This window comes from Symphalangus syndactylus, chromosome 13 (assembly GCF_028878055.3).
Source record: "Symphalangus syndactylus isolate Jambi chromosome 13, NHGRI_mSymSyn1-v2.1_pri, whole genome shotgun sequence".
Classification (NCBI taxonomy): Eukaryota; Metazoa; Chordata; class Mammalia; order Primates; family Hylobatidae; genus Symphalangus; species Symphalangus syndactylus.
Window position 1 is genome coordinate 44,461,258 of NC_072435.2, and position 22,795 is coordinate 44,484,052.

At 55.5% G+C, this 22,795-nt stretch overlaps 1 protein-coding gene across 2 annotated transcripts; it reads right to left on the reverse strand.

Moving 5' to 3' along the window:
- Positions 1 to 3,813: 3,813 nt before the first annotated feature.
- LSM4 (LSM4 homolog, U6 small nuclear RNA and mRNA degradation associated) lies at positions 3,814 to 20,836 on the reverse strand. 2 transcript variants are annotated; one of them, XM_055236513.2, is made up of 5 exons: positions 20,573 to 20,836; positions 13,588 to 13,629; positions 9,575 to 9,673; positions 6,628 to 6,811; positions 3,814 to 4,449 (listed from the first exon to the last, which is right to left on the reverse strand). In XM_055236513.2, exons 1-5 carry the CDS (start codon positions 20,573 to 20,575, stop codon positions 4,358 to 4,360), a joined length of 420 nt encoding a protein of 139 aa, XP_055092488.1. In that variant the 5' UTR covers positions 20,576 to 20,836; the 3' UTR covers positions 3,814 to 4,357. The 2 variants fall into 2 exon arrangements, with proteins under 2 accessions (XP_055092488.1, XP_063472541.1); XM_063616471.1 differs by having other exon boundaries at positions 3,814 to 6,811; positions 20,573 to 20,703.
- Between the last annotated feature and the right edge of the window lie 1,959 nt (positions 20,837 to 22,795).

Genomic DNA, 22,795 nt, shown 5'->3' on the forward strand with positions numbered 1-22,795 from the left:
GCTTCTTGTCCACTAGAGATTTGGTTTGACTGGACCTCCTCTTAAATTTTTTAAAAAAATTTATTATCATTTTTTTTGGGACAGACTCTCGTTCTGTTGCCCAGGCTGGAGAGTGAAGTGGCGCGATCTTGGCTCACTGCAACCTCTGCCTCCTGGGTTTAAGCAATGCCTCCTGAGTAGCTGGGATTACAGGCACACGCCACCACACCTGGCTAATTTTTGTATTCTTAGTAGAGATAAGGTTTCACCTTGTTGGCCAGGCTGGTCTCATACTCCTGGCCTCAGGTGATCCACCTGCCTCAACCTCCCAAAGTGTTGGAATGACAGGTGTGAGCTGCGGCACCCCGCCGGCGTCCTCTTGCTCTGTGGAAAGGAAGTGCCACCTCGGGGTCCTTCCTGGGCAAGGCCAGCTGGTCAGCCTAGGCCCTGGCAGCCTCCTCCTCCTTGCCCTGAACCCCCAGCACTGCCCCCTTCCTGCCCTCCCAGCTTCCACCCCTGCTTCTGACTGTTCCAGAACCCTCTGTGGCTGCTTCTCGTGTCACTCAGGGCCCACATCCTCCCCATTTCCTGCCCCTCTCTTTGCTCCTGTGTCCCCTGGGCACAGGGCCTTTGCACGGGACTGTCCTCCTGACCCCTGCTGGTCCCGAATGTTCTTTCCCAAGATGGCTGGCTCCCTGGTCTCTCAAGCCCTTCCTGAATCTTCAACGTCCTTCTCTCACCTTCCCTGACCACCTCTTCATTCACCTCCTCACGAGCCCGCCCTGTTTCTGGTTTTGGTCTTTTTTTTTTTTTTTTTTGAGAAAGTCTCGATCTGTCACCTGGGCTGCAGTGCAGTGGCAGGATCTCGGCTCACTGCAACGTCCGGCTAATTTTTTATTTTTAATAGAGATGGGGTTTCACCATGATGGCCAGGTTTTGAACTCCTGATCTCAGGTGATCTGCCCACTTCGGCCTCCCAAAGTGCTGGGATTACAGGCATGAGCCACTGCGCCTGGCCTGGTTTCTTCTTTTTACAGCATTTATGCATTTGACATGCATATGCTTGTGGCCGGCTTACTCCTGTGGAAGGGAAGGACTGCCAGGGCTGTGTCACCAGCACCTGGGACAAGACAAGTGGCCCTAGTGCCAGGCTTGTGCCAGGCCCTGGGCTCCAACAGAATAAGGTGGGGAGGGAGGTGACAGGGACACAGGCCATCTGGGGGTGGCTGTCAGAGTAGCTCTGGGAACAGCAGGTGAAGCCCAGAGGAGGAGGGAGAGGAGGAGGGAGAGGAGGAGGAGAGGGAGGAGGGGGATGGGGGATGGGAGAGGGGGATGAGTGGAGGGGGATGGGGGAGGATGGGGAGGAAGATGGGGAGTGAGAGGAGGGGGATGGGAGAGGAGAAGGGGGAGGAGGAGGGGGAGGAGGAGAGAGGGATGGCTTCCCACAGCTGCCTCTCGGGGGGCCACTGCCCAAGGCCAGCCTCTGCACTTTTGTCCCTGAAGCGGGTGTTTGGCTCCAGGATGAGGTGGCGTCAGCAGCCGACCCAGGCCTGTCGCACTCTGGCGGAGGACTGTGGGCTGGCCCTGCAGAGCTCAGCCCCGGGCTGAGTCACAGCACAGCACCAGGCGTGGGCCTCCCTAACAGAAAGCAAACTCCAGGAGAGAAGGTCTGGGGGCGGGTGGGGACCATCTGCAATAAAGGCAGCCCCAGTTGGGTGAGGAGGGCACGGACCCTGGGCCCAACAGACCATTGGAGGGACAGAAAGACCAGGAAGCCTTGGATTTAGGAACTAGACTGGTGCTTTTGGTTTCTTTTCTTGTTGAGGGGGCTGAGGATGAGGCTTTGTGAAACCAACCAGGAAGAATGAAACACAGAGCTGATCCGACACCCAGCTCGAGGGAGGGGGGCCAGAAGCTTCTGGAAGTCGGCTGCCCCTAAGCAGGGGCCACTCTAGCCCAGGAGGCCAAGTTGGCAGAGGCAGGCGAGGGGACTCTGCAGCTCAAGTCACGGGCCAGGAGGGACTGGGCCTGGAGCCCGCAGCTGCCGGGCTGGAAAGGTCAGAGCCGGCTCTGCGCCAGCAAGAAGCCACAATTACGTAGGCAGAAGAGCCCGGGGATTAGCCCCAGCACCTGGTACCCTGAATGGTAAGAAGGCACCTAGGGGGTGTTGGAACACATTCTGAGTTCAGAGTCTGGTCAGGGAGAAAAAAACAAACGGAGATCAGCAGGAAGGGGAAGGGGCCTTCGAGGGCTTTCCCATCCCTACTTCCCAGGACATCTGACCCCAGAGCTCCTGGATTTCATCCACGCCGCATGACACACACGACCCCTGGGAGGAAGAAGCCCAGGCCCCTCGGAGAGCCCCAGAGGCCTCTAAGGGCCAGTGAGTCTAGGACGAGGGGTAGGAGCTGCAAATGGGGCCTCCCTGCTCCCCACCCTTCCTTCCCTCCTTCTCTGAAGATTGCCCCACCCACCTCGCCCTGTGAGCCCAGCCCCCTGCACGGCCCACCCTGTAGGGGCATGGGATGTGCCAAGAGATGCTCCTGTCGACCAGGCACGGTGGCTCATACCTGTAATCCCAGCACTTTGGGAGGCCAGGGCGGGAGGATCACTTGATATCAGGAGTTCAAGACCAGCCTGGCCAACATGGTGGAACTGTGTCTGTACTAAAAATACAAAAATTGGCCGTTTGTGTTGGTGCACACCTGTAATCCCAGCTACTCGGGAGGCTAAGGCAAGAGAATCGCTTGAACCCAGGAGGCAGAGGTTGCAGTGAGCCAAGATCGTGCCACTGCACTCCAGCCTGGGCAACAGAGCAAGACTCCGTCCCAAAAAAAAAAAAATGTTCTTGTCCAACAGGCAGGTGGTTGCAGTGGGCCAGTGCATCCCAAGGCTTCCAGGCCTGGGCCCCCAACTGCTGCCCCTGCCTGTGTTGAGGGGGCAGGTTTGTAAGGTTCAGGGCAGGCCACAGCCTGGACCCCACATGCCCCATCTCTAACCATCAATCAAGTGCCACTGTGGCGGAGAGGATTCAGGTGACAGCAGATATCCATTGTTCCCCACCCCACACACAAGGAGAGCATCCCAGGCTAGAACATTGTAAATGCAAAATCTATACGATGGCAAGTAACTCTGAAGACTCAAGAAAAAGAGTTCCCCCACGGACGGGACCTTTTATTCCAATCACCTCTCAAAATAGGTCTCCAAACGGGGACCCTGAAGAGAAGGCTACGTGGGGGAACGGGCCACGGCCTGGCTCAGGGCTTCCCTGTGGTTGCTTCACGGTCCGCAGATGCTACCCGGAGCCTTTCCCGAAAGCACTGACTCAGTGTCTCAGGTGCGCGCCCAAGGTGTGACAAGCCCGGCCTGGCTCAGGAAGGGGGCAGGAGCCTCGTGAGAATCTTCCATGACAATCTTCCGAGGGGATTCCTGTCCTGTCTTCTCTGTGTGAACGCCAGTGTGGACAGATGAGGATAGATGATGGAGCCCAGGCCACCCGGGAGGGGGTGATGGGGACCATGCGTGGCCCCTGCCTGGGACTTCCCTCCCCACACACCCCTCAGCATTAACATCTCCACAGAGGGGAGGAGGTTATAGGACAACCTGGTGTGGGGGGCACCGGGGACTCTCAAGAGCCCTCACTGTCCAGATGCTGGTCTTGCCTTTTGTAAAAGGACATCAGTGCCCCACTGTGCCGCTGACGCCTGGTGAGAACTCTCAAAAGGAAGCTTCCCTTATGGGAACGAGGATTTCCTGAGAACCCAGCAATGGACAGAGGGCAGGAGACCCGCTAGGTGCGCCCAGAGGCTCAAAAGGAACAGTGGATGTGCAGTGTGTAGTTTTATTTGTTTTTATTTCCATAACACGAGAGGAAGCGAAGGGCCAGGGCCCGAGGCATCCCCTGCATGAGTTCGAAGGCTTTCAACCATCCCGGGTTTGTTTTGAAGGCAATTTTGGGGCCGCGCCCAAGGAAACTCTCTGCAAGCTGTCAGTCCGGCGTGAACAGCTTAAAATAAAAACTCCTGTCTGGTCGCTGCTTGGAGAGCCTCCGAGAAATGCAAAACAAACCCGCCTGGAAAATGCTGCCCTGAGAACCAGAGCGAGGGCTTGAAAGATGCCTTCAACACAGACTCTTCCAGGAATCCCGCCAGCTTTGGGACGGCCGTTTCACAAAACCAAAAACACCAAGTAACATTTCCAACCAGAGAATTGCCGGTTTTAGCAAGAAAAAGGGGCTTCACCTAAAAGGAGGGTCGCAAAACACAAAGGGGGTTCCCCCGGTGCCCGCCTCTTCCTTTCCGAGCAGATCTGTCCGAGACTGTGGAGCGGAATCGCCGCCCTGGCAGGAGGGGGCGCAGCGGCCGGTCTGGGTGGGCGCTCACTGTTTGCCTGCCTGTCTGCCAGGCTTCTTCTCTGGCTGGCCTCTGCCTGTGCCCGGGATCCCACCTCGGCCCCGGCCACCAAACACACCTAGAGGACAGAGAGAGGGGGCTGCAGCAGAGCCAGGTGGGTGGGACCTTCGACAGGATCCCAGCGCCCTGAAACTCTAAGCCAGGTCACCTAAGTCCCCAGCCTCAGCTTCCTCATGTGTGAGGTGGGGACTGAGGGTGCTTTGGATCTCCTCCGTGGGGCAGAGCATCTGAGGAAGGCAGGAACTCCAGGGCATCCTCATTATGGGACTAGACCCAGCCCCCAAGGATGAAAGGGGGGACTAGGTGACAGAGGACACTAAGTCACGTCGGGGGTTGGGGCTGGCTTCCTAAAGGGCAAAGCCAGAAGGGCTTCCTGGAGGAGGAGGAGGTAGGAGAGGCGTGGAGCAGAGACCAGGGCAGTAGGCCAGGCTGGGGGCTGCCTGAGGTGGGGTCTCCCATGCTCCAGGACCACCCACAGCCCCTCATCTACCTGCCAGGAGGAAAACAGAAAGAGGGATTTCTGTGTATCCAGCCCCAGGGATGGGGAAGGGGAGGGGACTCCCCAGCAGGCCTGAGGCCACAGAGGTAGACCATGAGGACAAATGACATTTTCCATGAAGCCCCTGAGGTGGGAGCATGTGGCCACTGGGTAGGTGACAGGGGGCTCCAGCACCCCCACCCAGGGGGGTCCCGGGAGATGAGGGCCCCAGGGACTGAGTGGACGCTACAGCGGCGCCTACAGTAATCCTGAGCAGGCTGCACGCAGGGCACGCCTGTCCCCACACCCTCTGTGTGCCCGGCGCCCCTTCACGCCACCCCTGCCACAGGCCAGGCCTGGACACAGCAGGCTGGGCAGGCCGGGACCCAACATTGATCCCTCCCTCTCTGTCTCCCTCGGGGACCCCAGCTCTGTGAGCCCCGTCTAGGGAGCCGTTTCAGAGAACTTTCTAGCTGGATGAACGCTTGAGGAAATCAAAGCTGGGGCTTCAAACAGCAGGAGAGCCAAGGCCAGCAAGAGGAGCTGGCCCTGAGGCCCATGTGCTGGGTGCCAGGGGCCAGAGGCCAGCGCTGCAGGCAGCGTAGCTCAGGCCCTCCACAGAGCCCGCTCGGAGGCTCAGCCGTGGGCCAGGGAGGTCTGGGGACAGGAGGACTGACCCCAAAAGGAACTGGAATCACCGTGTACTCTGCAGACCTCAACCCCATGAAGGTGGGGTCAGGGGTCCAGATTCAGAGGATCTAAGAGGTCAGGGCTCTCATCAGCCAGGGGCCACCAGTCCCTGTGGGGACAGAGGCCAGAGGCCAACACTGGCCTGGGCCACCAACTTCCCCTCTCACCAGGCAGGACCAGCTGTGCCAGGGTGCACGGCCTGGTGGGGGTTACTGCGAGGCTGCTATCTGCACCCCGTGGCCCCGTGGCTTCCTGCAGAGCGGCCAGAGAAATTCCCCACTTCCCTAGGTAGGACCCGACCCACTCTCTCAACAACCTTGACCCCAAGTACTGGGAAGGAGCCAGGCCTGAGACCCCAGAGGCCCCACCCACCCTGAGATTCCCAAAGCTCCCTGCCTGGAGTACTATCCCTGCCCCTCCCTCGGGCTCACTCCTTACCACCTCGTGAGCCTGCACTCAGAATTGGCACCTGGGACCTTCCGGGGGCAGCCATGCCATGCTGCAAGCCCCCAGGCTGGCACCTGAGCCCAGCACACAGGCAGTGCCCACGGATGGAAGAAGCAAAGCCCAGGTCCCCCCCCCCCCGAGAACACAGAGCTAGGGACAGAGGTGAGGAGGGGCAGGGACTACAGATGGCCCCCAGGCCTAACAAATGGAATTTTATGCCAATTCATCATCTCCGGTGGGGGCAGGAGACCTTGGCTCTGGATAGAGCCACAGCAGGGAAAGGGCCCCACGCCAGGTCCCAAGTGGAGGTGCCACCAGCCTGGACAGATGGGTACCACCAGGCCCTCTAAGAGGGGAAACTGAGGCTTGGGGAGGTGACTTGATGTGCCCTGAGGACCGCCAGGAGGCGCAGTGAGAGGAGGGCTGAGTCCCAGGTCTCGGGGCTCCTCTGCCTGGGCCTCGGCTCATGGCCAAGGACCAGGAGGGGGGCCCAGGAGGGTCGGGAGGCTCCGAGGCAGCGCTGCGAGGGCACCAGCGAAGAAGGCCAACCCCAAGAAGGAGGGATGCCGCGTGTGGTTGTCTTCCCGCCCCAGGTACGTCCACTAGAGAGGGGAGACCCACCTCGGCCGGCGCCACCCATGCCGCGGCCTTTCTGCTGCTTCTGCTGCTGCAGGCCCCCGCGGCCGCGGCCCTTGGCCACCACCTCCTCCTTGACCATGTCGATGATCTCGTCGGGGATGCGCAGGTACTTGATGGTGCTGCCGCGGATGTAGCACTCAGGCATCCGCCAGAACTTGTCCCCGTCCTGCAGAGAAGGGGAGCAGGTTATTAACTTATCACCGGGCCGTCTGGCTCAGCCCTGGGAGCGGGGTCTCAGATCTGCGCAAGGCCCTGCAGATCCCGCCCGGCCTGCACCCCGTACCACCCCTGCAAGCTGCACAGTCTCAGTCCTGGGACATACGTGGCAAGGGGTCCACCCTGCAGGCAGGATCTCTCCTGACCCCAGGCAATCCTCCACCCAGGAGCAAGGGTGGGTGTGGTAGGCGCAGCCCCCATCGTGCACCCACAAGGAAGATTGGCTCCTATCCTCTGCCGGTGGGCCTGGCTCAGGAGTGGCTGACTGGGGCTCCCTACAGCCTGGGATGGGGCTCTCTCTGGTTGGGGTTCTTCACCTGCAGCCCAAAGCCCAGAGCGGGTGGGGGCCTCCCTGTGCACCAGACACAGCTGTAGCCCAGCTACTCCTCCTTCTGCCCCAGCCCCACCTCACTTCTGGAAGCCTCTCTATGTGCCCTGACTCATTCATTCATCCAAGTATCTCCTGACAGGGCCTGAGCTGGGGTGCAGGGACATGTGAGCAAGCTACAGGCCTAGTGTGGTGGGTGAAGAGGGGCGGGGAATGGGGGGATTTGGGTCCTGCCAGGGTGGCTCAAGGGCGGCTCCCAGCGATGCCAGTTTTAGGAGAGCTAACCGAGACTGGAGAAATGGGGGCCTTGCAAAGTCACAGACTCATGCTGCAATGCCTCCCTGAGGCCCCCACTGGGACAGATCGAGGGACTAGCAGATCGAGGGACTAGCAGGGACCAGGGCCATTCCTACCGTATCAGTTTCCCAGCCCCGCCCCACCGCCCAGGTTCCTGGACAGATCCATGCACGACGCCTGGATGGCCTTTGCCCCCAACGCCCTTTAAAGTCAGATCACAGTATCTTCCAGCTTGGAACCCACCCAGGGCCCCCTCTGTCCTGGGGGTAAGGTCTAAGAACCTCAGCAGGGCTTTCTAGGGCCGGAGATCCTGCCCCGCCCTGGCGATCCTCTCCCAGCCCGACGACACTCCCTCCAGATGGAACTTACTGTTTCCAGAACACACACCATGGGCTTGCCCCCAGAACTTGGCACGTGGTTTTCCCACTTCTCATCTGGCTAACTCTGGCCCCCAAAAGGCCTTACCTACTCGAATCCCCAGGTCCTCCTGTCAGACACTCTCCTCCACGCCTGGGTGGGTGTGGCCTGGCCTAGCGCTGGGCGGGAAGGAACAGCCCCTTTGGGTGCTCACTCTCCCGGGAACCCCTCGAGAGCTCGTGGGGCGGACACACTATGGTTCTGTGGGGGCTCAGGGCCTGGGCAGGCGGCTTGGCGCCCAGCTCTCCAAGGCAGGGCCCAGAGGCTTCCTCGTGCAGGAACCTGGGCAGGGCCTGAGCTCACTGCAGGGAGGCCCCTGCCTCCTGCCCACAACGCTCCAGAGGTCTCTCAGCCCGGGGTCTCTGTATCCTGTGGCCTGCCTCTGAGGGAGGGAGGGCCCCACTTAGATGGGGACAATGTGAGTTCCCATCACCTCTCCTCCCAGCCACATGTGACAGCAGCATCGCCGTCCGGCCACAGAGGCAGGCTGCTCAGGGAAAGCCACTCGTCCACTCGAAGCTGGAGGCAGAGGCCAGACCAACCCCTGGAGACCACGCAGCCTCTGAATTAACAGGCTTTTCATGTCTAGGACCTGGAGGTGTCCACAAGACCGCACATGCTCACACACGCAACACACCTGGTGATTCCAATGCTGGAAGCGGACAGAGCCCCGCTGGCCGCAGATGGGAGGCACGCGGTTCTGCACCAAGGTACCATCCAACACAGCCAGACTGGACCCACCCAGACGCCCTCCGACAGGCCATGGCACGAAACCTAGCAAGCAGCTTCTAGAGCTTCTAGCGCTGCTGCACAGCAGCCTCACCATCTGTCCCCACTGTGCTGATGAGAAGCCCAGTCCCGGGTGTGGGTGACGGTCAGGGTAAGATATGGCCACTTCAGGAAGAAGCACCTCCCCCCTCAAGCCCTGTTGTCCTGTCAAGGTGACCCCAGGCAGGCACTCCAAGCTCCCCAGCAGCTTCCTCCCTATACCATGGGAGGCTGTCACCCACAGGGAGACAAGACAGATGGGGTCAGGGAAGGTTGGTGGGAGGAGTCCAAGGGAGCCGCTGCCTTCAGCACCATCCCTGACCTCCTCCTCAGTGCTCTGTGGGTCATTCCAGGGGCAGGGAAGGCCCATGACGCCAGGGGAACCATCTTCCAGTCCCGGCCGACCCAGCAGCGCTCCCAGCCAGGCACTTCCCGGTCTTGGGCTCTGGCTGGTGGCTCCTGGCCCACCGGGTCCTGGCGCTGCTCCTGCCCACTGTGACCTGGGCATCCCGGACATCCCAGAGCCACACTACCATGGCCCGCAGAGTCCAGGCAACATCCAGGCTGGACTAAAGGCAGCAGAGTCCGGGAGGCTCGGGCCTCCACTGGAGGGGGCTGCCCCAACCTGAGCCACAGGGAGTCCCCAGGCCTAGGTCCTTCCAGGTCAGGGGTGGCACCAACAGACACAGCAGGAAAGTCTCCCACAGGGTCCAAGTCCAGGGCACACTGGGGGACTTGGTGGCCTAGCCCACCCTGCCCTGTCCCTCCCGACTGACCCCTGGCAGGACGAGCAGTCCTAGGTGGCCTCCCCCACTGACTCCTCCCATGAGGCCCAAGGAGGGAGGGAGGACGCTGAGTGTGCACCCCCTGCATCCCACCCCTGTTGGTGGGCGCAGCACCCACCCTGGACGTGCAGATGACTTCTCGCAGGTTAATGTTCATCCAGTTGTCGCAGCTCACCAGGTGTCCATTGTACGTCTCCCCATTTTTCAGCTCCACCAACTAGAAGAGAGACAGGCCAGAGGTTGGCTGTAGCCCTGGAGCCCTGCACCATGGGTCCCCCAGGAGGTGTAGCTCTGCCCTGAGACGGACCACCACCTCCAGGCCTCAGCCCACAGCTCCCAGACCCCTAAATGGCCTTCCTTACAGGCCCTGCCTCCGCTATACACTTCGCTGGCAGTTAGACAGTCTATCATGACACCAACCTTTGTGCAATTAAAAAATGATACTGGGCCGGGTGTGGTGGCTCATGCCTGTAATCCCAGCACTTTGGGAGGCCGAGGCAGGCAGATCACGAGGTCAAAAGATTGAGACCATCCTGACCAACATGGTGAAACCCTATCTCTACTAAAAATATAAAAATTAGCTGGGCATGGTGGTGCGCGCCTGTAGTCCCAGCTACTCGGGAGCCTGAGGCAGGAGAACTGTTTGAACCCAGGAGGCGGAGGTTGCTGAGAACGCACCACTGCACTCCAGCCTGAGCAACACAGTGCCACTTGGTCTTTTTTTTTTTTTTTTTTTTTTTTTTTTTTAGACGGAGTCTTGCTGTGTCACCCAGGCTGGAATGCAGTGGCCCGATCTCGGCTCACTGCAAGCTCCACCTCCCGGGTTCACGCCATTCTCCTGCCTCAGCCTCTCCGAGTAGCTGGGACTACAGGCGCCCGCCACCACGCCCAGCTAATTTTTTTGTATTTTTAGTAGAGACAGGGTTTCACCGTGGTCTCGATCTCCTGACCTCGTGATCCGCCCACCTCGGCCTCCCAAAGTGCTGGGATTACAAGCGTGAGCCACCGCGCCCGGCCAGCCACTTGGTCTTAAAAAAAGAAAAAACTAAGAAACACAGAAATGTTTAAAGGAGTAAGTGAGACAATGGTGATGGTGGCCACTGATCCAGGGTGGCTGGGGGCCAGGTGGGCACAGCTGGGCTGGTCCTGGCAGGTACCCACACAACACCAGATACTTGGGCTTTGGTGTTCCACAAATGCTGTTTTTTACTGCAATAATTACTCATCTATTTTGGTATGTTTTGAGAACAAAGATAAGTAGCACATCATTTTAAAGATATGCTGCTGTTATGAAAAGGCTGAGATTTTTTGGTGTCTTTTATGAGACAGGGTCTTGCTCTGTTGCCCAGGCTGGAGTGAGTGTCATGATCATGGCTCACTGCAGCCTCAACCTCCTGGGCTCAAGCCATCCTCCCACCTCAGTTTCCCTAGTAGCTGAGACTATAAGCGCACACTACCACACGTGGTTAATTTCCTTTCCTTTTGTAGAAGTGGGGTCTCACTGTTGCCCAGACTGGTCCCAAACTCCTGGGCTCAAGTGATCCTCCTGTCTTGACCTCCCAGAGTGCTGGGATTATAGGCATTAGCCACCGCACTCAGTCCAAGGCTGAGTTTTTCTTTTGAGATGAAGTCTCTCTCTTGTTGCTCAGACTGGAGTGCAATGGTGTGATCTCCACTCACTGCAACTTCTGCCTCCCAGGTTCAAGCGATTCTCCTGCCTCAACCTCCCAAGTAGCTGGGATTACAGGCGCCTGCCACCACGCCCAACTAATTTTTTAGTAGAGACGGGGGTTTCACCATGTTGGCCAGGCTGGTCTCAAACTCCTGACCTCAGGTGATCCACCCACCATGGCCTCCCATCAAGGCCGTGATTTTTAAATGACTCAACTTAGGCATCTGCCCAAGAGAAATGAACACTGGCAACCATACAAAAATGTATGCATGAACATTCACAGTGACACTACTCGCAATAGCCAAAAAGGGGAAAGAGCCCAGATGCCTATCAGCAGACGAACACATAAACAAAATGTAGGCCAGGAGCGGTGGCTCATGCCTGTAATCCCAGCACTTTGGGAGGCTGATGTGGGTGGATCACGAGGTCATGAGATCGAGACCATCCTGGCTAACACTGTGAAACCCTGTCTCTACTAAAAAAAAATACAAAAAAAATTAGCCAGGCGTGGTGTCTGGCACCTGTAGTCCCAGCTACTCAGGAGGCTGAGGCAGGAAAACGGCGTGAACCCAGGAGGCGGGGCTTGCAGTGAGCCCAGATCACTCCAGCCTGGGCGACAGAGTAAGACTCCGCCTCCAAAAAAAGTGGTAAGTATCTGCTCCACGCAGTATCGTCTGGCTATAAGGAATGAGGCACTGACACAGGCCACAGGGTGGATGAACCTCAAAAACACGGTGCTGAGTGACAGCCACCAGGCTCGAAAGGCCTCATGGTCTCCATTCACATGCATGGGAAATATCCAGAATAGGCAACCCCAAAGAGACAGCAGCTGCCTCGTGCTCATCAGGGGCTGGGGCTGGGAAGTGACTGCTGATGGAGATGGGGTTTCCTTTTGAAGAGATGGAAATGTTCTGGCCTAGGTAGAGGTGGTGGTTACACAACGCTGTGACTGCACCAAATGCCATTAAATTGTGCACTTTAACTGAAGTGTTAGTATGTAATATTATATATATATATTTTTTTGAGACGGAGTCTCGCTCTGTCGCCCAGGCTGGAGTGCAGTGGCGCCATCTCAGCTCACTGCAAGCTCTGCCTCCCGGGTTCACACCATTCTCCTGCCTCAGCCTCCCGAGTAGCTGGGACTACAGGCACCCGCCACCACGCCTGGCTAATTTTTTTGTATTTTTAATAGAGACGGGGTTTCACCATGTTAGCCAGGATGGTCTCGATCTCCTGATCTCGTGATCTGCCCACCTCGGCCTCCCAAAGTGCTGGGATTACAGGCATGAGCCACCACGCCCGGCCAATATTATCATTTTTTGGAGACAGGGTCTCACTCTTACCCAGCGACCTGCAACCTCAAACGCCCCAGGCTGAGGTGATCCTCCTGCCTTAGGCTCCCAAGTAACTGGAACTACAGGTGCACGCCACTACACCCAGCTAATTTTTATATTTTTTCTTTTTTTTTTTTTTTTGAGACGGAGTCTTGCTCTATCACCCAGGCTGGAGTGCAGTGGCCCGATCTCGGCTCACTGCAAGCTCCGCCTCCCGGGTTCACGCCATTCTCCTGCCTCAGCCTCTCCGAGTAGCTGGGACTACAGGCGCCCGCCACCACGCCCGGCTAATTTTTTTTGTATTTTTAGTAGAGACGGGGTTTCACTGTGGTCTCGATCTCCTGACCTCGTGATCCACCCGCCTCGGCCTCCCAAAGTGCTGGGATTACAAGCGTGAGCCACCGCGCCCGGCCCTAATTTTTATATTTTATGGAGAGATGTGGTTTCTCCACGTTGCCCAGGCTGGTCTCCAAACTCCTGGACTCAAGCCATCCTCTAGCCTCAGCCTCCCAAAGTGCTGGGATTATAGGCCTGAGCCACCACGCCCAACCTGAAGTTCTTTTTATTTTTTTAAGTGACAGGGTCTTGCTATATTGCCCAGGTTGGATTTGAACTCCTGGGCCCAAGTGATCCTTCCACCTCATTAATTTTCTTTTTCTTTTTTTAGAGACAAGGTCTCACTCTGTCGCTCAGATTGGAGCGCAGTGGTATGATCATAGCTCACTGCAGCCTCAAACTCCTGGGATCAGTCAATCCTCTTGCCTCAGTCTCCTGAATAGCTGTGACTATAGGCACACACCACCTCATCTGGCTAAATTTTTTCTTCTTGCCCAGGCTGATCTTGAACTCCTGAGCTCAAGCGATCCTCCTGTCTCGGCCTCCCAAAGTGCTGGGATTACAGGCGTGAGCCACTGCAACTGGCCCATTAAATTTTTAATAAGTATGTATGTATTACTCTTACAAGCAGCAGAAATGACAGGAGTGTGGACGCTCCTGGGGAGGGAGAAGGGAGCGAGCTGCCATGCTGGTGGACAGGCAGGCCAGGAAGCTGTCTGCTCAGCCACCGCCCCTGTGCTGAGGCTGGCCCCCTCTCAAACAGGCTGTCCCAGACCACTGAGTACTCACCATGGGGTGATTCTGAGCCGTCTTCAGCAGTGACAAGGGAAGCTGAAAGGCAAATAAAGCCACATGATTTGTCTGTTTGACCAGTGCCTGGGAGCTCTGGTCTTGAGTTCCACCCACAACTCATAGATGGTGCGGTGTGGTTGAGGGGGCACAGGAGTGCGTGTCAATCACCCCCCACCGGAAATGCCATTTCCTTACTCTGCCCAGCCCCGGAACACACACCTGCCTCTTAGATTAGGAAGAAAAGCCTCACACACCCTCCCTACTCCCGTAGGTGGCCACCACCTGCTCTTGGTGCTAAACACTCTGGTCAAATTTTTTTTTTTTTTTTTTTTTGAGACGGAGTCTCGCTCTATCAACCAGGCTGGAGTGCAGTGGCACGATCACAGCTCACTGTCACCTCCACCTCCCGTGTTCAAGCCTCCCAAGCAGCTTGCCTCAATCTCCCAAGCAGCTGGGGACAACAGGCGTGCGTCACCAAACCCAGCTAATTTTTGTATTTTTAGTAAAGGTGGGGTTTCACCATGTTGGCCAGGCTAGTCTCAAACTCCAGACCTCAGGTGATCCACCCACCTTGGCTCCCCAAAGTGCTGGGATTACAGGCATCAGCCACCGAGCCTGCCCTAATGCTTGTATTTTAAGCTCAAACTGGTATCTCTGAGATGCATCCATGTTGATGAGGTTACTCTGTGTATGGAGTTGAGGACACTACAGCTTGGAAACCAAGGAACTTGCCCAGTACTATAGAGCTAGGAGGAGACAGAGCTGGCCTGGTCCTGCCTGAAGCATGCACAAGCCCATGCCTTGCAGGGCAGCCCCAAATGGCCCAAGACTGACACCACCAGGCCCCATTGCAGGGGTCCCATCAGAGAAGGCCACATCTGAGCTGGTTTTATTTTTATTTTTTTAGATGAAGTCTTGCTCTAAAAACACAAAACTTTGCTGGGCATGGTGACACGCATCTGTAGTCCCAACTACTTGGGTGCTGAGGCAGGAGGATTGCTTGAGCCTGGGAAGCAAGCCTATCACCCAGGCTGGAGTGCAGTGGTGTGATCTTGGCTCACTGCAACTTCCAGCTCCTGGGTTCAAGTGATCCTCCCACCTCAGCCTCCCAAGTAGCTGAGATTACAGGGGTGCACCACCATGCCCGGCTAATTTTTGTATTTTTAGTAGAGATGGGGTTTCTCCATGTTGGCCAGGCTGGTCTTGAACTCCTGACCTCAAATGATCTGCTTGCCTGGTCCTCCCAAAGGGCTGGAGTAACAGCATGAGCCATCACCCCGCCTGAACTGGGTTTTCTTTTTTTGAGACGGAGTCTTGCTCTGTTGCCCTGGCTGGAGTGCAGTGGTGTGATCTTGGTTCACTGCAAGCTCCGCCTCCCGGGTTGATGCCATTCTCCTGCCTCAGCCTATAGCTGGGACTACAGGTGCCCGCCACCACGCCCGGCTAATTTTTTTTTTGTATTTTTAGTAGAGACAGGGCTTCACCGTGTTAGCCAGGATGGTCTCGATCTCCTGACCTCATGATCCGCCTGCCTTGGCCTCCCAAAGTCCTGGGATTACAGGCGTGAGCCACCGCGCCCGGCCCTGAACTGGGTTTTCAAAGACAGGAAGTCACCAGGTAAGGTGAACTTTCAAGATTTTTTTTTTTTTTTGGTGGTGACAGGGTTTTACTATATTGCCCAAGCTGGTTTTGAACTCTTGGCCTCAGGGAATCCTCCCATCTCAAGCTCCCAAGTAGCTGGAATTATAGGTATGCACCACCACGCCTGGTTTCAAAATGTTTTTTTCCATCATTACTGAATTTCTTTATTATGTCAAATATGTAGTATTTCTATTATTGGGGGGAAAATCAACACTTTCATTTTGGAAACAGAAAACTCAACCCGTACACTGGGAGCTGCCTCGGGGTGACGCAGAGCTGTGCCTGGGTGCGGGGTCCTATAACATGCCCGTTCTAGTTATGCCATGAGGAAGGCCCCAGCACCAAGGGGCCCTGACGACGAGACAGAGCCTCACGGGACAGAGGCTTCTCCTAGCCCTGTCCTGGTGACTGGAACTCCAGGTGGCCCTGACCCCAGATGCCTTTGCTGGGAGTCCTGCCCTGGCCACCACCCTGATCCACAGGGTGGCTGCTTTTCCAGGGGGTGTGAACTTGAAGGCCTCTCCCTGTGGAGGCCGGAAATGGCCTTCAACCCTGGCGGGGTGGCTCCCCGATGAAAGGAAGGGGTTGGGGAGGGACTCCTACATCCCACAGCCCCTTCCTGAGAAGAGCTGCCCAGGGGAGGTCGGTGCCAGCAGGAAGCCAGGCCCAAGCCCACTTCCTGCACCGGCTTCCTGGAAGAGCCAGATAAGGGGGAAGAAGGGGACATGTGGCCCCGGGGCAGCTGCTCGGAGAGGCAGGGGAGGAGGGCTGCGGGCGGCTGGGTGTGCGTCTGACTGGGTGCCACCAGCCACAAAGAAAACACAGGAGCCACAGACTAGCACATGGGTCCCATGCTCAGGTCGCCCTTTACTGTGAAGAAGCCATGAGTTTTTCTCAGCAAGCCTGTTTTCTTTCTCCAGTCCGTAACAGGAACGGGACCTCGGACCTCCTCCTGGATCACCAGGGAAGGGGCAGAGGTCAGGCTAGCCCTTAAAGGCCCACCTCTCATTCTGCAGAGGCGCCAGCGCCCACAGCAGAAGTGGCCTGCCCAGGGACATCCAGCAAGGCCCTGGCAAAGCTGCCCAGAGGCAGATGCCCTACTGTCAGCAGGTGGCCTGTAGACACACCTTCCATGCTGGTGACGGACCCTCTCGGGCCACCACCTGGTCTCAGCGACCAATAGCACAGCCTGGGAGGACCCACGGCCTCCTTGCCTGTCACCTGCAGTCCCATCCAAAAAGCAGCAGAAAGAACATCTGAGAAACAAAGAGAGCTGGTGGGATGGCCACGGCGGCTCTCGCCTGTAATCTCGGCACTTTGGGAGGCTGAGGCGGGCAGATCACCTGAGGTCAGGAGTTCCAGACCAGCCTGGCCAACATGGCAAAACCCCATCTCTACTAAAATACAAAAATTAGCTGGGCGTGGTGGTGGGCGCCTGTAATCCCAGCTACTCAGGAGGCTGAGGCAGGAGAATTGCTTGAAACCAGGAGGCAGAGGTTGCAGTGAGCCAAGATTGCGCCACTGCACTCCAGCCTGGGCAACAGAGCGAGACTGTCTCAAAAAAAAAAACAAAAACAAAAACAAAAGAAAGACTGGCTAGGCACCGTGGCTCATGCCTGTAATCCCAGCACTCTGGGAGGCCAAGGTGGGCGGATCACGAGGTCGGGGTTCGAGACCAGCCTGGCCAATATGGTGAAACCCCATCTCTACTAAAAATACAAAAATTAGCCAAGCATGGTGGCGCACATCTGTAGTCCCAGCTACTTGGGAGGTTGAGGCAGAAGAATCACTTGAACCCAGGAGGCAGAGGCTGCAGTGAGCTGAGATCGTGCCACTGCACTCCAGCCTGGGTGACAGTGATACTTTGTCTCAAAAAAAAAAAAAAAAACAAAAACCCAAATAGGGTTGGTGCAGACCCGCTCACAACGCTCCCGAGGCCGGCTATAGAGCCAGGGCAGAGAGGCTCTGCCACACTGGCCGCCACACCCATTCCTGCCACCTGACCTTTGCTTCTGCTATTGCCTCTGCCTGGGGTGACCTTCCCCAGACCTTCCCGTGGCTGCTAAAACATCACCTCCTTTGGCCAGGCCCTCTTAATGGCCACCCTCTGCCTCATGGGTGTTTGTTTCCATCATAGGATGCAGCCAGCCTTTAATTACCTTGTTTATTACCTGTGTCCCTCGCTAGACTGGAACACTCAAAGTGGGTGTGGACTTTGTCCAGGGCCAAACACAAGGCCAGGCACATGAGAGGGACTCGGTAAATATTTGCTGAATAAATACACAAGAAAAATGCACACACCACCCAGGGAAGCATGCAGGGAAGGCAGAACACTCGCCCCACCCCACAGGTAAGGGAAGGAGTGGCTGCGGGACAGGGAGCTGCCTGACTCCCAGGCCCTCCAAGGCTGCAATGGCCTGGGGCTGTGACCACATATCTTGATTTCTCCTACATCCTCATCTCCAAACTCTGTTGGAGAAAGAGGTCAGAGGAAGGAGTGGATCCTCAAAATCTTAAAAGAAGATATATCAAAGGGCCAGGTGAGGCTGGGCACAGTGGCTTGCGCCTGTAATCACAGCACTTTGGGAGGCTGAGGTGGGAGGATCGCTTGAGCCCAGGAGTATGAGACCAGCTTGGGCAACACAGCAAGATTCTGTCTCTACAAAAAATGTAAAAATTAGCCAGGTTTAGTGACGCATGTCTGTGGTCCCAGCTACCTAGGAGGCTGAGGTGAAGTGCGAGGATCACTTGGGCCTGTGAGGTTGAGGCTGCAGTGATTGTGCCATTGCACTCCAGCCTAGATGACAGAGTGAGAGCTCAGCTCCGAAAAACAAAAAAAGTGCAGAGTGCAGTGGCTCACGCCTGTAATCCCAGCACTTTGAGAGGCCGAGGTGGGTGGATCACCTGAGGTCAGGGGTTCAAGACTAGCCTGGCCAACATGGTAAAACCCGATCTCTACTGAAAATACAAAAATTATCCAGGTGTGGTGGTGCGTGCCTGTAATCCCAGCTACTTGGGAGGCTGAGGTAGGAGAATCACTCCGAGAGGTGGAAGTTGCAATGAGCTGAGATTGCGCCACTGCACTTCAGCCTGGGCGACAGAACAAGACTCTGTCTCAAAAAGATAAATAAAATGAAATAGAAAAAGAAAAAAGTGCCAAGTGTGATGGGAGAGGCCCCACCCTGGTTTAGGGAAGGTCACAAGAAAATTCAGAAAAGAGAATTCCTTTCTCTGGGCTTTCTTGGAGCATCTGGAATCTGGTTCTCAGGTCTAGATCCACGAGGATCTAAACCCAGTGCCTCCTAATTCAGGAAGCTGTCCAGAACTGCCTATCCCCGCTGCTAACCTAGGCCACTCCTTCTGGCCCTGCCCTGATGACAGGGAACTGGAAGTGTGTATCCTGTGATGCCTTGTCCATTCTCGGCCACTCCTCCAGGAAACAGCTGGACAGCCAGGACACTGGATGTTCAGAAGGTGGGAAGGGGCTGAATGAATGAGTTCATACTTTGCCCATGCACCGTTCTACACACTGGGAATCTAGTCGGAAGAAAAATGAAGATCCTGCTTCCACAAAACTTAACACAGGGATGGATCCTTTCAGCTTTGCCCAGTCTTACATGCCAACTCTGCCCTCTAAGTACACGGCAGAGAGGGACAGGCTCTCTGAATCCTTGCGCTTGAAATCGCCTTTGCAAAAATTGTAACTGAGGAAATTATGACAGTGAAAAGAGATCAGACCTAACCGACTCCATCGTGCTTCTAACCTTTACGCCGTCCTTGCTTATTCCTGGGCATAGGCCGAACTAACCTTGGGAAGGGATTTAGTTTATAGTTTGACTCTAAAACAAAATTGGTAATAGCCCTTTCCCGAAAAGACCTTCTTCTTGCCTGGGGACCAGTCTGCCTTTATAGGACTAACAAATAAGCTACAAGATTAGAAATTACCATTTAGGGGTCATACGGCCTCTGGCTGCAAGAGTGTGAACCTCCCCAAATTGCTCCTTGGGATAACATCACTATTATAAAATCTAAGATCAGTGCTTGAGATATTTTGCAGACCCTGTACTTGACTAACACTACCCAGACTAGTAATCTGGCTCAACCAGTCCTGCGATCCCACCCAGGAACAGAAGACAGCAAGAAAACCTCACTTCAACCCCCGCCCCGCGCCAATGACTCCATCTCCAACCTCAGGAAGCTCCAACCAATCAGCACTCCCCACTTCCTGAGCCCCTACCCGCCAAATTATCTTTAAAAACTCGGATCCCCTAATGCTCAGGGGAGACTGATTTGAGCAATAATAAAACTCCGGTCTCCTGCATAGCTGGCTCTGTGTGAAATACTCTTTCTCCATTGCAATTCCCCTGTCTTGATAAATCGGCTCTGTCTAGGAAGCAGGCAAGATGAACCCTTTGGGTGGTTACACACTGACCAGCCGGATTTAGGGAGAGTTCTCACTAATCCACAGTTCTGATGCAGCCACCCCTGGGGGACCCTCCTGGTTACTGAATCTCCTACTGTCTCACAGAGTCTGGAAGTCACATCCCCAACAAGGGCCTTGGTTTCTCTCATTGAAAAAAGAACGGCCAGATGCTGATGGGCCAGGAAACTCCCAGCTCTGAATTCCTTTTCCCATCTGCACACTGGCGGACACGGGCACTTTCTAGCCCAGATCCAGAACTTCCAGAATCATAAACAATGTGGCCCTGCAGAGACCTGGGCCGCAATTTTCCTTCTTTGTACTGGGAGGATGTACTTTGTCCACCCCTGGCTCAAAACGCCCCCTTCCGCTGGAATGACATGTTATCTGACCCAAGGAGAAACACCACACTCCAGCACCAGGCCTGCTTTTCAGCCAGAAAACAAGAGGCCTAGGAGGCTGTGCTGCTAGCATCTTGCAAGCTCTGAAATTCCTAAAACTAAGTTTCACAACTCAGACTGGCCCCCTACTTCCCAGCACTCTAGTTTTCAATCAGGGAGGTCAGACTGGGCCCGAAGAGTAAGGGACCCCTTCCCTGCCCAAAAACTCTGTGCTGCATTTGGCGGATCCCCACCTTTTTTTTACTTCAGTTTCTCCACCTGCAAACTGGGAAAACTAACTAAGGCGAGGCCACTGTACTGTGGATACAAGTCCGTGCAACCCTAAATCCCAGACACGAACGTGGTAGAGCCGCCTGCAGTCTCTGGCCTCAGTTTCCCAGCCTCGTGCCGGGGTGCAGGACTCGAGGCTCGGACCTTACGTTCGCCACGCGCCAACCCAGCCCACAGCGCCCGCCCGCAGGGCTCCCAACGACCGCTGTTCCCGCCTCCCGGTGAGACCCCGCCGTTGCCCTGCCCTCACCATGGTGCCGGCGGGGACCGGGCTCGCCGGCCACTTCCGCCGCCGCCGCTGCACACGCTCCCCGCGGTCGTCGCCGCGCCGCGCACCACTAAGCTGAAAGAAAGTGGCAGAGGCGCAAGCCAGTCAGCACCGGGCTCGAAGGGCAGTCAACCAATCCACGCGGAGTAGGGCGGGGCCCGCTGGGCGAAAGGGGCGGGGCGGGTCGTGTTCCCGCCGGAGGAACAAGGAAGAGAGCCGTAAAGTGCCGCGGCTTGTAATGCAAAAGGGGGCGGAGCAACGCGCGCCGGCGCGGGGTGCATTGTGGGTAAACGCGTGCGCAGGTGAAACCTTCGTCTGTCTCCTGGGCTCCACGCTGTGGGCAAAGCCGGTTAATGCCTTTCGTTTGCAGTCGAGAGAGAGCTCGAAGCTTCGTGGTGATTGGGACGTGCTGATGTTGCCCTTCGGACTCCTAGTTTTCTGATTCTGTAATTATCCAGGGAACATCATTTAGTGGGTTGGAATCCTGACCACGACCCTCGGGGTCTCAGTTTGCTCCCTGTAAATAGTAGTGCCTGCTCCAAAACGTTGCTCACTATAAGGATGAAATGAATGAAACCATGTAAAAGCACTTAAAACAGCGTCTGGCACATATTAAGTACTTATTACCTACTCTGTGCCTGCTTCTGCTCACAGAAATGAACCAAACACAAAATTCGTGGCCCTCAGGGAGACAGACAGTAAACAAAGTAAATAGGCGAATGCTATTAGTTTCCTGGGGGCTGCTGTAACAAATGCCCACACACTGCGAGGTTTAAAACAACAGAACGTGATTTTCTCACAATTCAGGAGACCGGAATAATGAAATGAGGTTGTCAGCAGGGTTGGCTCCCTCTGGAGGCTCTGAGGACAATCTGTGTGTCCTATGTCTCTCTCCTGGGTTGCTGGCTGGCTGCTGGGAATCCTTGGAGTTCTTTGTAGATGCAGCCTTCCGCGTTCTGCCTTTGTCGTCACTTGGCCTTCTCTGTGTGTCTCTGCGTCTCAAATGTATCTCTCCTTTTTTTTTTTTTTTTTTTTTGTAGTAGAGACAGGGTCTCCCTATGTTGTCCAGGCTGGTCTCGAACTCCTGGGGTCAAGCAATCCTCCCTCCTCTGCCTCCCAAAGTGCTGGGATTACAGGCGTGAGCCACCGAGCCTGGCCGCTCCTTTTTCTTATAAGGACACTCCTTTCTCTTATTAAGTCCACCATAAATTTCAGGATAATGTCATCTCAAGATCCTTAATTACATCTGCGAAGACCCTATTCTTTTTTTTTTTTTTTTTTTTTTTGAGCTGGAGTCTCATTCTATCACCCAGGCTGCAGTGCAGTGGTGCTATCTCAGCTCACTGCAACCCCTCCCTCCTGGGTTCAAGGGATTCTTCTGCCTCAGCCACCCGAGTGGCTAGGATTACAGGCACATGCCACAATGCCTAGCTAGTTTTTCTATTTTCAGTAGAGACGGGGTTTCCCCATGTTGGCCAGGAGCTGGCCACGAACTCCTGACCTCAGGTGATCCTTCCACCTTGGCCTCCCAAAGTGCTGGGATTACAGGCGTGAGTCACCACGCCCAGCCTCATTTTTTAATGACTGATGCTATTTATTGACATTATTCATAATATCAAACGACTGAAAGAAACCCAATGCGACCAAATAATGGAGTAATATAGCTATAAAAAGGAATGAAGACAATCTTCATATACTGACATTAAATGGTGTCTGGATATATTAAGTGATAAAAAACCAAGGTAGAGAACCGTTTTTACAATATGTCATCTTTTGTGCGCAAAAAGAGAAATACGTGCATGTGCATGTGTATATATATTTGCATGTGTATATATATATATATATATATATTTTTTTTTTTTTTGTTTTTACCACACCAAACACGTGAACCAAATTTGCTTATATTTTTAAATAAGAAACATAAAGCCCAGGCTCAGTGGCTCATGCCTGTAATTGCAGCACTTTGGGAGGCCGAGGTGGGCAGATCGCCTGAGGTCAGGAGTTTGAGACCAGCCTGGCCAATATGGTGAAACCCCATCTCTACTAAAAATACAAAAAAATTATCTGGGCATGGTGGCAGGCGCCTGTAATCCCAGCTGCTCCAGAGGATGAGGCAGGAGAATTGCTTGACCCCGGGAGGTAGAGGTTGCAGTGAGCCGAGATCGTGCCGCTGCGCTGCAGCCTGGGCGACAGAGCGAGACTCTG

Excerpts from the sequence above, each read along its gene's own strand:
- LSM4 (XM_063616471.1), bottom strand. Across the intron at positions 9,674-13,587 it reads CGGCTCAGAATCACCCCATG|TTGGTGGAGCTGAAAAATGG; the intron begins GTGAGTACTCAG and ends TCTCTCTTCTAG. Across the intron at positions 6,812-9,574 it reads AAGTCATCTGCACGTCCAGG|GACGGGGACAAGTTCTGGCG; the intron begins GTGGGTGCTGCG and ends CCTTCTCTGCAG.